Here is a 17,738-nt window from a genome sequence, read left to right on the forward strand (position 1 = left end):
TTGGTGAGATGCCACCATATAGCTGCCAGAGGAGAAAGACATGAACCACCAGGTGGATGGAACCTTGCCATTAGGCCACAAGCCTCATGGTAAAATATAAAATAATAGAAATTGGTTAATTTAAGATATAACAGCTAGCTATTAATATGCTTAAGTCGTTGGCCAAGCAGTGATTTAATTAATATAGTTTCTGACTGATTATTTTGGGTCTGGGTGTCCGGGAAATGAACAAGCAGCCACCAACAACACTTAACCCTTTCTGTACTGAAAAAAGTTATTACAGTTCTCTGTACTTGTCTTTATAATTCACATCACCTTTTGAAATCTCTCTACCAAACAATGCCTGATGGTGTTGTAGTTTAAAATCAGCTGAACATATTTGCACACAAATCATTGTAATTCCTTTGATTTTCAGCAATAATACATTATTAATATATTTTAATGAGAAATTAATTGTTAATTTATCTTTAGTTCTTCACTGCTGTGGTTTGTCCATCCCTTTGAATGTTGAAATAAATGAAATAAGTAGACTATGGACTATAAGTTCTCTGCCTTTCTCCCCACCCCTGTGACAAAGGCAGGAGATGTTTGTTACTACCTTTGAAAGTATATATGTCATATTCTTATTATACTGACTATTCAACAGGCCAGTCTTTATTAGATATATTGTTAACCCTCTCAAAAGATAATAGCAGATCAGAAAAATCCTGCCTTCCTTATGAGTGTGGTGTGTAAGTAGTGTTTGTATCAGTCAGGGTCTCATTAATGCCCACAGACACTACCACAGAGCTGTAACTTCAGTACTTTTAGAGGTTCTTTTCCCAGTCCTTGGTACTGTTTCCTAGTGTTCATCTTATAATACTGATGAGATAAGTTCTTTATTTTGGCCTGAACATAATTCCTTGCCTCTGTGCTTCCTCCCCTAACCGGGCATGCTCCCTGAAGCATACCTACCTCTACCTAGTTTGCTGTTAAAAGCCAGACATTTGAGCCCCTAATTTCTTTATTTAAAATACTTCAGTCACATGTTGGCCTTAAACCAAGGCAATTCATGGCCTAAGTATTAACTGTGAGTAATGAGAAGTGATGAAAATCTACACCTGATGAACATTTGTCAGCTTACTTTGTGAAGAAAATTTGGATTTACTTTACCCCTACTCTTCATCCCTCCCCTGCTTTCTGACTTCTCTATGGCAGCTTTCCTGTGTGAAATTCAAAAGCACCTGTCTTTATTTAGCATTTCAGAATGCTATTTTAACATCTGTTCTAGGGGTTGAGAAGATGGCATCATTCTGTCATTTCTTCATCTTAGGTGGCTGTTTCCTTTTGAAACATGTAAGAGTTTGGTTCCTGCCTATTGGTTTCTGACATCATCTTTGAAAATTAAGCAAGGAAATCTGTTTCATAATATAACCTGCCTGTGGCTCTTGAATCTTTATGTACTTGCTTGCTTGGTTGTTTGTTGGCATTTTGTGACAGGGTTTCATGTAGCTGACCTTAAACGTGCTGTATAGTTGGGGCTGGCATTGAACTCTAGTCCTCCTCCCTTCAATTCCCAATTGTTGGGCTTATAGCCCTTCACCACCATGCCTAGCTGATTGTCAGAGTTGGAGGGAAGGAATTTGGGAGGAGCTTGAGGAAGGAAAGTGAGGGAAAAAATGATTTAATAATACTTTAATTTAAAATATGTGAGTAATAATAAAATTTAAGTTCTATGAGGGTTTAAATTGTTGTCATTAATACCCAAATCAAAACAGAGCATATAAGTATCCAAAAAAAATACTTGATGAATAAATAACTGAATATGACTGAAAAAAACTACCTGAGAGTTCTGGGATTTGGCAAACTGGGATTTAGCACCAATAGTCATTTGTCAAATTTCTTCTTTGATTTTTCTTTTAATTTCTGTTCCATTTTTCTTCTTGACTCAGTTTTAAATGTCAACTTTCATAGTTTCAGCTCCAGTGTCACCATTGTGATATAGCAGCTAGTCTGATGTTTATGGTTTAAACTACTCACTTGCCCTCATAGCCATTGATTTGCTAGATTATGTACTGTGATAGATGGTCTGTGCCGTTGCTGTCTAGAGTCACCTAAGACACAGCTTCTTGGCATACCTGGGAGGTGTTATTTAGATTTGGTTATTGAGGAAAAACCACAGCACTCCCATGGGCTAACGTCCTGGACTGAAGAAACAGAGAAAGTGAGCTGAGCATGAATTTTCTTCAGTTTTCTGGTAGTGGATGATTGTTTCCTGCTGCCAAGTCTTCCCACATGAGGAGCTCTATGCATTCTCTAGAACTGCAAGCTGAAGTGAACCCTGCTTTCCTTGTGCTGCTGCTTCTCAGCTCAGAGTAACAGCACAAGCATTGCACTTCCTCACTGTTAACAGAGGGGAAGAAGTGGGTGTCAGGACTTTAGAGATATGACATCTAAAAGAGAAAAAATAATTTTTCTAAGATCCACACTGCTGGAAAGTAGCAAAGCAGGAATTTGAACCCAGTTTGACTCCTTATTACCTTTCCCCTGCTTTTACCGTGTACTTAATTAATATTGGGTCAATTTATCTCATTCCTTTGTGTATGTGTAAGAAGTGCATATATTCTACAACCTAACTCACAATTAGGCCTGTGAGCATCCACATACAAGAATACCACCATGGTTTGGGCTAGCGGCACACACACTTAACCCAAGTACTCCTCCACTATGTAGCAAGTTCAAGGCTGACCTGACCTACATGAAGCTGTCTTGAAATATGAGAACGTGGTGCTCAGTGAGCACTTTTGTATAGGCCTTTGAATCAGTAAGTGGAAGGAAAGGACTGACTCCTGAGAGTTGTCCTCTCGCCTCCACCGCGTCGGCACACACACACAAAGTAAGGAGATATATTAAGTAATTAAGAAGCCAAGTACTAAAATAAGACATCTACAAAAGAACATTTTGGAAATAATTGAGAAATTTTGAATATGTATTCTATTTTGAATAATAGTATAGCAATATTAAATTATTTGGTGTAATGAAGATATAAGCAGATGTTTTATTCTATCAGTTATGTCAATAAATTACCCATCAACTTAAAAGAGCTCTGAGAGTAATAATAATAATTCAGAAACTGGAGGGAAACAAAGTCAAATATCACATTCCACGAAGAAAATTATTTTACACTTTAATTTCCTACACTGGAAAAAAGCCAATATCTCTCCATATATTTGCCATATCAAACATTAACATCACTGAGAACACAGATTATGTGTTCTATGATACTGGAAAACAAACTCTTCAAGTAGTCTATTAGCAAATTCCTCCTCTTCCTGAATGTCTGCTCTCTTCTGCCTTTTCAGATATAGCTTGCTGCTTCTCTTTTTCTTCTTTAAGTCACGGTCTCATAACCCAGCCTGGCCAGTAGTTGAGGATCATTTTGACTTCTACCTCCTCTTGTCTCTACTTTCTACATATTAGGATTACAGACCTGCAACACCATACCTGGTTTATGCAGTACTCAGGATTGAACTCAGAACTTCAGTCTGGGGAAATAAACAGTCTACAGCTGAGCCACATCCCAGCTTCTTCTTTTCATCCTAAGGTTCTGTAGTTCTGTGACACTAAGTGTTAAAATTTCGTAGCCACTGTAGACCATGGTCAAGTCACATAGGTCACTGTTGGCTGGGTAATTTCTGAGCATCAGCCTAATCCCTTAGTTTCTGGATTTGAAGATGCTTGACACTGAAGGCACAATTAGCATCCCAGATTCTATTGCCAGAAGGAAAACTCCAAAAAGCTGCTTAATCTATAGACAGTTTTCATGGCTATCCTGTTCCTAGGAATTGCTTTAAACATTGTATTGATAGTTCTGAAATCTTTATCATAACAGTACCTTTTTATTTAGTAGATTCTACGGATCCAGTACAGTACATAAGTACTTAATGTGCTTTATTTAGAATCTTCACTATTTGTCTTGCCTTATGGTTAGAAGGCTAGTAGGAGACAGAGCTAGGATTAGACCAGAGTGTTCTGCTGTTTTAAGCCTTGGGGACTATCTTAGACTGTTACCAAAACAGACCACAAATTGATAGTCAAGGCTTAACACAACCACAGTTGCATGTTTATCTCACCCATACGTCCTCTCCTTCCCCAGTTCTGTAAGGCAAGGGAATTTTGTGGTATGCATTTTATATTCTCAGTGTCTAACACTTGGCACTCTATAAATGTTATTGGGCCAAATTATGAATGGTCTAAAGGAAAAACAGGTTATAGTCAATGGAAGAATGCAACTTTTTTTAGGCTTTTTCTGGTTACCAGATGCCCTTTCTTCACAAATGTATTTTCTGAATACTTTGCAGCTCTTTCTCTCTTAAATTGGTTGATTTGCTAAACTCAGTTCTCTCTGTCTGGACCTGTGCTCAATTAAGCTCAGCAGGGGAATCAGAAGTCTGAGCCTGTAGTTTATCTTGGCCTATAATTTGATCTGATTTTTATGTCCCACATTAAAAGTAGGTTCTTCTTACTTATTGTCATTGTAGCAGGAAATAAAAAGTTTGCATTGAAATTTTACCATGTAAGAGGAGCAAGGCTGTGATTGTTCAGCTTCCTCTTTTAAGGCTGCTCTGGGAGTGCCCTGGCCTGACGATTCCCTGTAGCTACTCTTTTAATCATCGTTCTCACATTCCACTTAAAGTGGGAATTTTAAAGTGTGTTTTCCTGGCATCTTGTGTTTAACAGTGTCAGGGGTTTGTGTCTCTCGAACGAAAACTGTTTCTACAGAGCCTTTTTTTTCTCCCAGCTTCCAGTGAAAAGAGGAGCACAGCGAGCCAGTGGCTTTCCACAAAGCAGCGCCACCACAAAGGAAAGATTAAGGGTTTAGAGAGAGGTCAATGTGGGTTTTCTCTAACTAAACACTTTCCTAAAGTTTCCTTGTGGAAAAATAATGAAGTCATCTCAGAGTTTTTAAAGAATTTTTATTTCTTTTTCACCGTCTGCATTCGCTTGTCTTCTCAGCATGGATGTTTAATCTTCCTAGGCTTTGTGAATTGGTCCAAATGAATAAGTGGTGAGCTGTCTCTCTAGGAGCTGGAGGCTTATTCTAAGGGCCTAATCACTGAGTAAACACATCTTTGCCCTCCCTCTCACAACTGCGATATAATAGCCGAGATTCTAGCACAGTAACCTGGATATTGCAGGGACCCGTGCTTTGAAATGCAGAATGCCTGATCCCCCAAAACAGACAGTGCCTGGTCTCTGCCTGCCTCTTTCTTCTTTTTAAAATTAAATATTGCCAAAGAGATGCTTTTTTTATTGCTTGATATTGTGCATTTGTGCCCTGGATTTCCAACTTTAGTTTTAGTCAACACTATCAGCTGCACTTATAGGGAACTCTGCATGTTGGGTGTCTTAGTAACCTCTTGGGCACGTATGTATTTGATTTGGGAGAGCATTTAAATTAAATCAGTGAGATAGCGGTGCAAATCACTAATCTCTTTCCCAAAGTCCAAATGTTCCCTTATAGTATTCTTGAGAGAAATAAGCATTTTAAAGATTTAGCTATTTTTATTGTTTGATTAAAAATTTGCTGATTTTAAAAGTGGACAGCTCTCTTGTCCCCACTCTCATTAAATGTAGCTGCTGAGATATAATCAAGACAAATTAGAGGTTGACATCCCTCTGTCTATTCAACTAGAAAGCTAAGAAGAGTAGCCCTAAATTTGTTAATGCAGCCAGGTTCACCTATCTCTAAAGCCAAGCATTCTTGATTCACTTAATAAAAAACAGATTTAGCATTTATCTCTGACATTTGGTGTCTTTTTTGCCAGAGGGCTGTTGTCAAGATCACTATTGAGTTCATTTCATCTAACAGGCTGGGACCTATGCTAGTCTAAGGATGCAAAAAAGACTGAGAGACCCAGTCCTGGCCCTTGAGAGACTTTGTCTATAGGGGAAACTTGTAAACATTTATAATAAATACTAATGGGAAGAGCTAGACGCCAGCCAGAAAAGGAAGCTTTTAAGACTGAGGGAATTAAGGAGGGTTTCATAGAAACATTTGCCTTGAGCCTTTAAGGATGAGTGGAATTTGCCTGATAAGTATCTCTCCAACAATGTGTCTGATTACAAACTTCCTAGAAGCCCTGGGACTGTTACCTGTAGTCCTTTACAAAGGTGAAGAATCCCTTAATCTTTCCTGTTGATCATTTATTGTCTATTTTTTTCCTTCTTGGTTTGACATAATGGGAATTTCAACAAATGCTCATTGAATGAAAGAATCAACTAATTAACACCTAGAATCATGATGGGACCAGCCAAGCCATTCATAGCCAGGAGTCCTGTCCTCATTCCAGTTGCATGCTGTCTCAGACTCTGCTCACCTCACTTGCATTCAGCCTTCTCTGTATTAATGAATGAGTACCCCCACATGGCTCTTGATTACAGAGTGTGCCCAACTTCCTGCTACTACTCTAGTAGTAGAAAGAGCACTAGACTTAAGACAGTCTAGGTTCCCATCCTAGCTGAATTTCTTATTAACTAGCTGGAAGTTCAGATAAGTCATTTCTAAACTTGATTTCCCTCATATGCAAATGAGGATATGAATACCCACTTTACAGATACACTCCAGAGATTTGTATAAATAACAGTTGCAAAGGTAAGAGTGTATATTCTTCACACAATAGATGATTTTGGAATCTTAATCTATTTATCTACTCTAGTTATTTTCACCTGGTACAAAATTTTGCTTTGATTTTCATGATTACTTTTCTATTACTTTTATAATCTGGGCTTTTAATCAGTTTTGTTCCAAGCATCAGCCTTTGTTGGCCTTTCTCCAGCCTAAGCCTTACATTTAGAGGCTTCCTTTTGTAGAGAATTCCAAACAGCACGTTCTCACTTACTGTCATTACATCCTTATTTAATAGGAAAAGAAAGAGTCCCAAGCATCTTTGAAATCTTTCTTTGGCAGAATTTCACCCAAAAGTTTATTTCCTTATGAATGTCTTCCTTATTATATGTATTCCCTGTCATAAATGTTATCTTTCCTTTCCTTGATAGTTGTGGTAGTTCTTGAGCTTAGCTGCTCTATAAGGTAGTACTAAGAAGTTACTGAACAAACGCTCAGGTCCTTTGGTTGCTGTTATTAGTTAATGTTAGCATGCTATAAATTGTCTTGTCGAATTTTACTTTTTAGTTTCAGGTATGTTATTGACTGTCTAGCTGCCATAGAAAACCCTTTTAAGAGAGCGGGTTCATTTCTTCTCAAGTGACAATTAAATGTTACGCTCTTAAATAAGGACTTTACTGGAGGCACGTGTAATAAGTTTCATATTATCAGTTTAACTAAAGTAAAAATCCAGTTTAGACTTTTTCCAAGTAAAACACTTTTCAGAGATTTTGCTATCTTACTGAATAGTTTAGAGTTAATACAGTGTACATACACTAAATGTGAAGAATGTTAAGTCCATTTTTTTAAAAGTACAGTTCTGTGGCAATTTCTGGTCAAATTAGGCTTGCACATGTTAATATAAACCCAAGATTGTGGTCTCTGAAACTATATACAATCATTCTAATCTCTTTAGAGTATAAGAAAAAAATGGATTAATGCTTGTGGTTGTTCTGAAAACTCTGACGATAAGGTGCTCTTTCAGGGGATAGCATTTAGTTTTGACTTTACTGTTCATATGCATTGATTAAGCCTCTCTTGAATTCAGGAAATCTTATTTTAGTGAATAGTTTAACTGATTGATATTTTGTCCTCTTTTTCAGAGAAAGCTTCTTGCTATCTACCTCCACCATGACGAAAGTGTACTAACCAACGTGTTCTGCTCACAAATGCTCTGTGCTGAATCCATTGTTTCTTATCTGAGTCAAAATTTCATAACCTGGGCTTGGGATCTGACAAAGGACGCCAACAGAGCAAGGTAATAATATTTTTCACAAGCTATAAGTTGAGCTTTTATTTAAAAAACAAAAATATTAAGTCCTCTATGCATTTGACTTATTTTCATTGTGAATGTTTTATAGCCTTGGCATTAAATTCTCTTTAATTTATTTTGTTAGATAAATTGCATTATAGCTAAAACATGTAATTATTACAAATGTGAAAATATACTTTCACTTATAAAACCCTTCTAAATTAAAAATTAACAGGAAAATTTTAAAAAAGGATTTTGCCCTGTCTCGAACAACTAAAAAAAAAATGAATAAAAACAAAAAAATAAAACTCACAAAAATTTATTTTTGTCTTCTATCTACAATAAGGCAGAGTACATTTCTGTAAGTTGTTGATTATCTAAAGAAAATCTGTTTTTATTATGTTCATAAAAAGCAAAGCAAATCTAATAGTTATCTTAGTGATAAGATTTTTTTTTTAAATAACATCAGTGAAGAAGGCAGGACATTCTGGACTACTTCAGTGAAGTTGGTAATAGCTTTACTCTAGCATGTACTAATTGATCTAATCGCTTTATTGCACACATTCTTTTGCACATAGCCAGCAGGACATCTATATTCTCCATAGGAGGAAAAAAGCCTTTCCTAGCTGTCAGCGTAAAACAGAGTTTGCTGATCATGATATCTGTGATAAGTAATTCTTCATTACTTATCATTCATTATCTGCCTCTTGCAGTATCCTTTCTGAAATACATTTTCATCATGTTTAATTACACATTTGGCCAGAACATTCCATCATGCTACTTTGGGTGTGTTTAACACAGTCAAAATTGCAGACTTTTAAACAGAGAGGAAGATTAAATAAATTCACTTGAACGCAAACCTATCATGGTTACTTAACAAGCAATTGTAGAACAATTAGTAATAATTTGATTTGTCTTTTTATTATTTTATGGCTGGCTAAAGGTTTGGTCATTATTCAGACTTAATTTTATGTAATCTGAATCTGAAAAGAAAGAAGATTCTTCCCGTAATCATGAGGCATATGAGTGGTGGAGCAATTTCTTCACCTAATACTTCATTTCTTTAAGCAAATGGTTAGGAAATTTCCTAGGATGACTTGGCTCTGCCTTGGAAATGTTCCCTGTTATACATAAATAAAGAACCTTTAGCACCTGTATTTGTTTAAATTAAATCAGATTATTATTCACACTCAGTTAAAGGTGATGAAAAGCAGTGCCAAAAACAGATAAAGAATGCAGCATCTAAGGTCTTTCATGAGGCAAAATACATAGATTGAAGACTTGGCTAAATCTTTTGCCATTCACTGGCAGTAAGGAATCTCCTCCTTTTCTTTTATCCACAGCTTGGTGGAGAAGGAAACACTATTTCTGAACCATCTGTAGTGGCTAAGTTCAGCTGGCTACCTGCTGTCATTTTGTTCTATCCTCCATTTAATTCTTTAGTTCCTTTTATTTTACAATGACAAAAAATTGCGGTGTAGTTTCTTTTGAAAAACAGTGTTTGAGGGTTTTTTTTATGACTAGCAATCAACAGCCATGTAATTGCTTTGTTATGTTTTACTAAAGAAGCCTGTTAAGTAGCACAACTTTGATACACTAGTAATAAGAGTTTGCAGGTTACAGAGACACCTGTGGTGACCAAAGCGACAGAAGCTGCTTATTAGAAAGAGCCAGTACAGCTGTGTCCTATTAACTCCTCATGACACTTAAAAAAAATAAATAAAGGCTTTGTTTAACTATTTCACAGTGAATTGCAGAAGTGACTATGAAGTATGATAGGCAGTTTCAATCCACATTTTAAAAAATATGGTGTCTGTTATTAATTGTGATAAAAGAAAGAAATGATACTAAAGACTGAACGTAGAAACATCTGGAAATCAGCTTAATAAACATTGATAGAAACTACAAGTGGGAAATTGCAATGAAAAAGAATGGATAATTTGTGGAATTTAAAATAATTATTGTATTTTCTCAAAAAGCTATTTCTATTCATATTACATATTAAAATGAATGTTAAATGTAGGTGTTCCGTTCCTCTATATGCAGTACTGAGTAGACTGTTGTAGCTACAGTTGATGAACAGCCCCATCATTACTGCTGAAGCAAATAGGAAAATACATATTTTATAAATACTAGATTAAAGTTCATTAAAATAGCATATCTCACAAACAGCAAAATTGGATTTCTTTTGATCTATAAAACTGTAAGGTAATTAGGTTGATTTATTTCCACAGATTTCTTATTACCTATCATAGATTCATTGAAAGAAAATAGTTTAATTGAATTTCCTTCTTGGATATTTTATATCACATTTATCCAAAGGAAAAATGATTGCATCAGTCATTTGATTCTTTTAACTTTGACTGTCAAATTGCCTATCTTGCATTCTCAGTTCAGTTAAATACTGCTTGTACTATTATTTATTGACCACTGGGCTACATTTTAAAAGGTCATCATTTGTGTATTACTAGAGATCTGAATTGAGACATTAACATACGCAAAGACAAAGGATTTCCCCATGAAGTGAGATTCCTGCTATATGTTTCCTTTTGAGATTTATATTTGCCTATGCATCTGTCAGTCTTCCTTCCTTTCTCCTTCCTTCCCTCCCTCCTTCCTTCCTTCCTTCCTATCTTCCTGCTTATTTGACTTCTACCTTACTTAAAGGAGGCTGACCCCAAACTCAGTGTGTCGTGCTGGGGGTTGAACCCAGAACTTCAGACACACTTGCCAAGGATGTTACCAACTGAATCCAGTCCTAAACTGTGATCTCTTCATAATAGATAGAGAATATTTGCTAGTAGAGTCATAGTAGTTTTTTCTGGTCTCGTGTCTAGCTGTCCTATTTAGACAAATCCTGCAGCGACTTCTGGGACTAAAATTGATGTTACACCTCTTGATATTGATATCCAGGATGAGAATGAACTTGTTGATTAAATATTTTCTTACTTAAATAGTATAATTGAGTTCCTTAGAAGGTCAGTCCTCTAGTCACAATTTACTATGAACCTTAGATTATATAGAAGACAAGCTAACTGAATACTTTGTTTTTGTTTAACAGATATGAGCACCACATACTAATATAAATTAAATTTTCTGATTTTTCTATCATTTGCCTTTTGGGTACTGGGATTATAAGTATACAGCACCTCATCTAGCCAAGAAATGAATTATTAAACATTTTCTAAAACGTTTTGTGTTGATTTGGATTTTCAATTTTAAAGTGACTCAAATAACTGCCTAAGTTTAATATGTAGGTAGAGCAATTTATGTCAATATAAAATTGTAATAAGTTGTATAAAATTGTAATTGAGATAAAGTCTATATTGACCATGGGACATTCCAAATCTAAATGGAGACACCAAACTTTAGTGTTATTGATTATTATCTGTCTTCTCCCGTATTGAAGGTGATCTCCTAGGAAAGCTTGTTTTATTAAGCAAAGCACTTTTTAAATTTTTGAGAGAAATTCAGTAAGTATTTAGCAAATAAATACCTGTATCTAATTTCATCTAAAAATGTTGGTTATAATTTCAAGGGCTCTTGCCGGGCGATGGTGGTGCACACCTTTAATCCCAGCACTTGGGAGGCAGAGACAGGTGCCTCTGTGAGTTCGAGACCAGCCTGGTCTACAGAGCTAGTTCCAGGACAGGCTCCAAAGACACAGAGAAACCCTGTCTCGGAAAAAAAAAAAAATTTCAAGGGCTCTTATTTAAATATGCTTTCTTAGTTAGAAAAGTCCGTAGTGTTGTTATAGTCTAGTTAGATTTTTAGAACCATTCTTTCTTACAGAAATAAACAAAAAAGCCCTTGGTAGTCTTCAGAAGTGCTAGAAGGTATTATTTCTTCACTTTCCATTTGACCAGTATTCCTGATAGAAATATAAGATATACCTGTAAGTGAAAGAATTAAAAAGGACCAGACTAATTAAGTAAGCTCTATAAATAAGTTCCAGATAGATCTAAAACTTTTTTTATTAAATTTATGTGCTTGGATATTTTGCTTACATGTTTGTACCAACAGTATGACTGGTGGCCATGGAAGTCAGAAGATAGTGTAGGGTCATCTGGAAGTGGAGTTAGGGATGGCTGTGAGCCCATTCGAGTGGTGGGAGTGAAACTTGGGTCCTCTGTAAGAGCACTTAACTGCTGAACCGGGAAAACAAGGTGTATTCCTCCATGTCTAGTCACTGAGTAAATACCTGCTGAGTGTTTAGTATGAACCAGAATTGATGCTGAAAAATTGAAGATGAAATATTAAACAGCATACCATACCATGCCTCAAAATAGTTAATAAAATAGAAAAATACATAAATTGTAACTTAAAGTGTGCACAGCATTTAAAAGTGAAACTCATTGTGAGTTGCTGTACCTCAGTAGGTCCCAGAAGGACTTGAAAGAGATGTACACTGAAAGATAAAGTAAAATTCCCAATTTTACTCATTCTATTAAAGATATGCATATTAGTAGCAATCCCAGCTTTAATGGCTTGCAAATGTACAAAAGTGTACTACTGTCAAAACTAAGTGTTGTGATGGAGTCAGTGCTGAGATAATTGTAGACGTAGAGATGGCGTTACCAGCGTGCTCACGTAAACCTGTATGGTATGAATTAGGCTGAGAATTAACTTCACCCATCTGGGATACACCGATCCAAAGACCTTTTTATTAGTGACTTGATCCAATATTAGCATATACTTAGTAGAGCAGAGGTTGTCTCTTGAGATGTGTAACAACTGAAAAATATCATGGAGTCAGCTAATACAATAAAAAACTTTTTAGTTTAATGTATTCTTAGTAAATTAAATTATAATTAGTAAATTATTCTTAATAAACGCTTGGGTGTAGACAAATGATTACTTCAAGTCTGAAACAGATGTTCCCATCATGAAGTCTTGCATCTCCCCCCTCCATTCCTATATCCTCAGTCTGTGTGAATGCTCTTTCTATACGTTCCCATAATATCCCTAGGCTTTCTAACATTACTAGTGTTTATTCCATTGCATGGTGTTTCCTTGATAGGTTGTCATCCCTCTGGGGTGCTGTGTCTATAATCTCATTGCTTTGCACAATGCCCTTTTAAAAAGTAAGTACTATATTGCTAATAAGTAAATAATCTCTCGTAAGCTTGTTAAAAATGAATAATGGCAAGAAAATTAGAAATACTGCTGTGTCTCTAATTGTGTCATCTTCCTCTGAAGCCATTAATAGGAATCATGAGACTAAAGTTAAAGTCTTCCTTTCCCTTACAAAATGAACAATAAGAACAACAAAAATGCCCTAACTTAGCACTGTTTTCTACTGGCCCCAGAATGTCATACACTATGCTCATATGCCCCACGTGTCTCTGGGCCATCTGGAGAAAGGCTTGATTCCCAACCTAGATGAATTCATCTAGTGGTTCCAGAATTTTTCCTCATCTTTTACCAAATCTCTAATATCCCAGAAGCAATTGGTCATTCAAAATGGGCCTGAGATTGTACTGAACCTCCTGCAGTGGTGGTAGCACTAATGAAAGTAAAACTCTATGGGACGAGAGTATTGGACTGTCCATACGGTGATATAGATAGATAGATAGATAGATAGATAGATAGATAGATAGATAGATAGATAGATAGATAGATAGATATATAGATATTGATATATAGATATTGATATTGATATGTATCAATAATATGTACTGGGGCCAAGTACATTTCATTTGAGCACTATCCAATTACCATAAATAATGCTTTATAAAGCACAAGCACAGTAATTATTAGTTTTCCTTGCTTCTGTTAAATCTGCTTGAATACTTATTTGGTACATGGGACAGTAACATGAAGGATATCTACTTTGAGTATGTTCTAGACTGAAGTTGCCTCAGTAAGGAAGATCACATCACAACTGTGGCATACGCAAACACAGTATTAACCAGGAATCTGTGTCTGTTAATGGGTATCTCTTGTTTTTATCAGTACTCAAAATGCAAGTGTAGATGGTGGTATACAAAATCTCATTCTAGCAAAACTAAAGTTAAACACTGAGCTTAACTAGTGTAGTACCAATTAAATAGTCTGACAGCTATGAATATTGGAAAATTGGTTGTGTGAGTTTTTCTAATGTTTTTGCACAAAGGGGTAAATCAGGCATTGTACAGTATTTTCTAAAGAGTGTTGAAAGTAACTACAGAAAGTTACCTAGGAATGTCTGAGAGTGCCCACGATATACAGATTGCATGTAACACACACAGCATTGTATTAAATTTTATATGCACAGTTAATACAAGTGTTCACGGACATGATTCCATTGCCTGGGGATATTAGCTTTTGAACTTCTGCCCTTGGGTTTGTTATTTCAAGTTCATGCAAAACTTCTGCTGTTAGGATGACAGGTACTTGTTAGCCTTAATACTTAGGTGATAGTTTTCCACATTACTTAATCTTGGCAAGAGTTAATTGACTTAGAGCACTCACCATCGGTGGGTTGTCTTCATCTGTATTTTCCATCTCAGTAATTAGTCATATTCACAGTGGCTTATCCTTAATTCCAAACTCCTCAGTGGTTCATGCCTGGCTGAAGCCTAACTGACGATGTTACTCTAACTCTATACTAACATTTAATCCAACAAATATGGCCCAGGTGCAAGGACTGCGTGAAAGACAAGAGGAGTGTTAATTTCCAGCTGGTACCCTAGGAGCAAATAAGGATTCTGCAGAGTTGTCTGATAAAACAGATGAATGTGTTGTGCTCTGGGTACTAAGACTTCCAGAGAGACGGCATGCCGGACTTCCAAATAATTTTTCCTAAACAGCTTTATGGCCTTTGTGCAACATTTTCCTTCCAGTACCTTTCAAGGAAGTGTATTGCCATCCTAAACATCCCAGGTCAGGGGCTTAATTAATGCTTTAAAATAAAGGTTCCAAAACACCAGGAGAGTTTGTCATTTTCTCCCTGGTTTGTTTTGTGAAGAGGGAGGAGAGAAGGTGAGGAGGAACCCCTCCTGTTCCATGATTACATCCTGCCCACTCATTTTCTCCTTTTCTCCTCTGCTTTTGATTTTTAGTGGCGGTCTTAACAGAATGTCAAGATCAATTTGCAGCATGGTTTAACTCAAGGTTTGCGTTCTGCCAGCAGCAATTGTCCCTGCAAACAATGCCGTGTGTTCTTGTAACTTCAGAAGCTTTTAGAAGGATCATGGCAAGGGCAGCATCTAATGACTTTATTAGTGTAGGGTTTCAAAATGGGCTCCGTAATTGTTCATATCTCTTTGTCAGCAAGTCATAATTACTGCTCAGCATTGCCCAGGAGTGCACTTGTGAGTATTTTCCTAATAGTACTGAAAGGAAGGGACAGGGGCAATGGGTGAAAGGTGATGGCCTTGTGCTGTTATTAGAGTAAGCCAGTCTCTATGCAGATGATGGTTAACCCATGTGTAGTACATTCTTTATCCTATAAAAATTTATTATCTTTTAAAATAGCCTTTGAAGTAATTTAAAATTACCAGTTTATAAGTCGTTCCTAATTCCAGTTTCAGTATTTCCCACACCACTTCCTAGTCCTGCAGTTACAACTGCCTGATGGTACATGATTGCATTGGACTAAAAGCATTTGTGGTAGGAAAGCCCATCTTTCCTCCATATTGATCTAATTAATATTATCCAGGGAGTGTGCATTTAATTTCTAGTTGTCAGTGGGCAGTCTATATGAGATTAGCTAGAAAGGAGAAGTACAGAAGTAATACTATTGAAATGCTAGTATGAAGGCATATCACTGTAAATTTATATTTTGTATCAAATCCTTTTTTATCATGCAACTAAATTGTTCTGTGTACTTTCTCTTAAGTACTATGTGCTTTGAATGATTTAGATATACAGAATTGAAAGCATCTTCACCTTTTCAAGATACATGAAGTCTGAGTGTAACACCAAGTCTTGGCACCTTTGTGATCTGTGGCTAAATCTTTTTCTGATTCTCTGACTACTTCTAGTGTACTTATGTATAGTTGTATGTAAGTACTCACCTCCAGTGGCTCATTTTCCTATATTTTAGGATATATAAAGTCATAAAATATTTCTGTCAGTTTCTTGACCCAGTGTTTATTTCAAAAACATGAATCACCAACTGAAACAAATTCTAAAAAATATTTAAAATTAAATACTTGAAACACATATAATCCATCATGTTCTTTGCTTTCCTTCTTGTTTGAAGTTTAAAAGGTATAAATTCTTTTCATAACTTCTCTGTCATTGTTAATCTTTTTGTTGTTTTTGCTGTTAAATTTATCTTTAATGATTTTTTTTATTCTTGAAATTATATTTACATGATCTTCTCCCTCCTTTCCACCTTCCACTGTTCTTTCTCTAATTCAGGATCTCTTTTTCTTTAATTATTGTTACATGTGCACACACACATATACTGAATACCTACATACAGCTTGCTCGTGTTCCCTATGTTCTCTATGTGAATATGATCTCAGGGCTGACCATTGATATTATATAACCAGTTGAGGGCTGCTCAACATTCCCCAGTTACTTGTAGTTCTTTGTCTATGGTTGATGCCTTATGAACTTTCCCCCTTCCATGTTAGTATGCCTGCTGGTGTAATCATGACTAATCAAAATACAAAAAAAAAAAAAAGTTGTTTGGTTCTCAGTTCTAAGCTGTTCTGGTCTACTACATAATTCCTGCACTTAAGGTTCAAGGATCTTTAAAAAAAGAGGTTGCAAATGATTGTAAGAGCCAGGGGAACATGAAATTTTTATCTCTTAGAAATGTCAGAGAGGCTACATCCATGAAACCTTTTTTGTTATTATTATTTTTTATTCATTTTACATACCAAGCAGACTTCCCCCTCCTTCCCTCTGCCTGCTCTCTACTACCTCCCCGCAACCCACCCCCATCCACTACTCAGTAAGGGTAAGGCTATCCATGGGGAGTCAACAAAGCCACACATTTCAGTTGAGGCAGGACCATGCCCCTCCCAGACAGGGTCTTACTATGTAGCCTTTGTAGGCCAGGAAGTTGCTATATAGATTACCAGGTAGACCTGGAACTCACTCCCGAGTGCTGAGATTGAAAGCATTTGCCGCCATACCTGGCATTATTATTAGTCAACTCTTATTTATAGTTGTTTCTGAAGGATTCTTACTAATCAAAGATTCTATATCATTTAAATCAGTAACACATGTCACCTCTTCCATAAATGCTGGTAAGTCAACCAAAGTTATAAAAGAATCATGTTAATTCAACCATATAAAATTATGTGAAAATTGGTTTCTCTGATGGTTTGTGCAGCATTTGCTAGTCAGTCTGCATAGACAAATATTAATGAATACCAATTTTAACGACCTAAATTACCAAATAGTACCCTTATCCATGGAAAAGTTCTAATGCTCTTGAATGTGCTTAGGTAACTCATTTATGGAACAAGTTTTGTTTCCTTTCCTCAAACACATGCCTATATTTCTGAAATTGTTAACATTAGAATGCCAGAAAAAAATGATAAATTTTTATTGTTTACTTTTTAAAAAGCTACCTAATGTTTTCATCTGCTTTGGCTCAGTCTGTAGTCACAATTTAGAGAATCCTGAGTAGATTGTTTTCCTTTCCTTGGCATATTCTCAGCACTAAATTAGTGTTTTGGTTTTTAAGTTAAGACAGGGTTTCACTAGGTAGACCCAGCTGTCCATGAAGCTTACTATATATACTGGCTGGTCTTGTTCAAATCAGAGTTCACCTGCCTCTGCCTCCTGAGTGCTGAGATCTAAGGTGTGCATAGCATACCTGACCTAAAGTCATCTTTTAGCTATATTGTCTACACACCAAGATTTCTTTGACCTGGGTCAGATATGTATTCATAT

The 17,738-nt window shown here is 36.2% G+C and overlaps 1 protein-coding gene across 1 annotated transcript in view; it reads left to right on the forward strand.

The window, feature by feature from the left end:
* Faf1 (Fas associated factor 1) overlaps positions 1-17,738 on the forward strand; it is a 288,528-nt gene that overhangs the window by 193,720 nt on the left and 77,070 nt on the right. The window contains exon 13 of the mRNA XM_005353630.2: positions 7,750-7,904. Within this exon, the coding sequence (XP_005353687.1) occupies positions 7,750-7,904 (155 nt within the window). The remainder of the gene's footprint in view (positions 1-7,749; positions 7,905-17,738) is intronic.

Source organism: Microtus ochrogaster, chromosome 10, assembly GCF_000317375.1.
Source record: "Microtus ochrogaster isolate Prairie Vole_2 chromosome 10, MicOch1.0, whole genome shotgun sequence".
NCBI lineage: Eukaryota > Metazoa > Chordata > Mammalia > Rodentia > Cricetidae > Microtus > Microtus ochrogaster.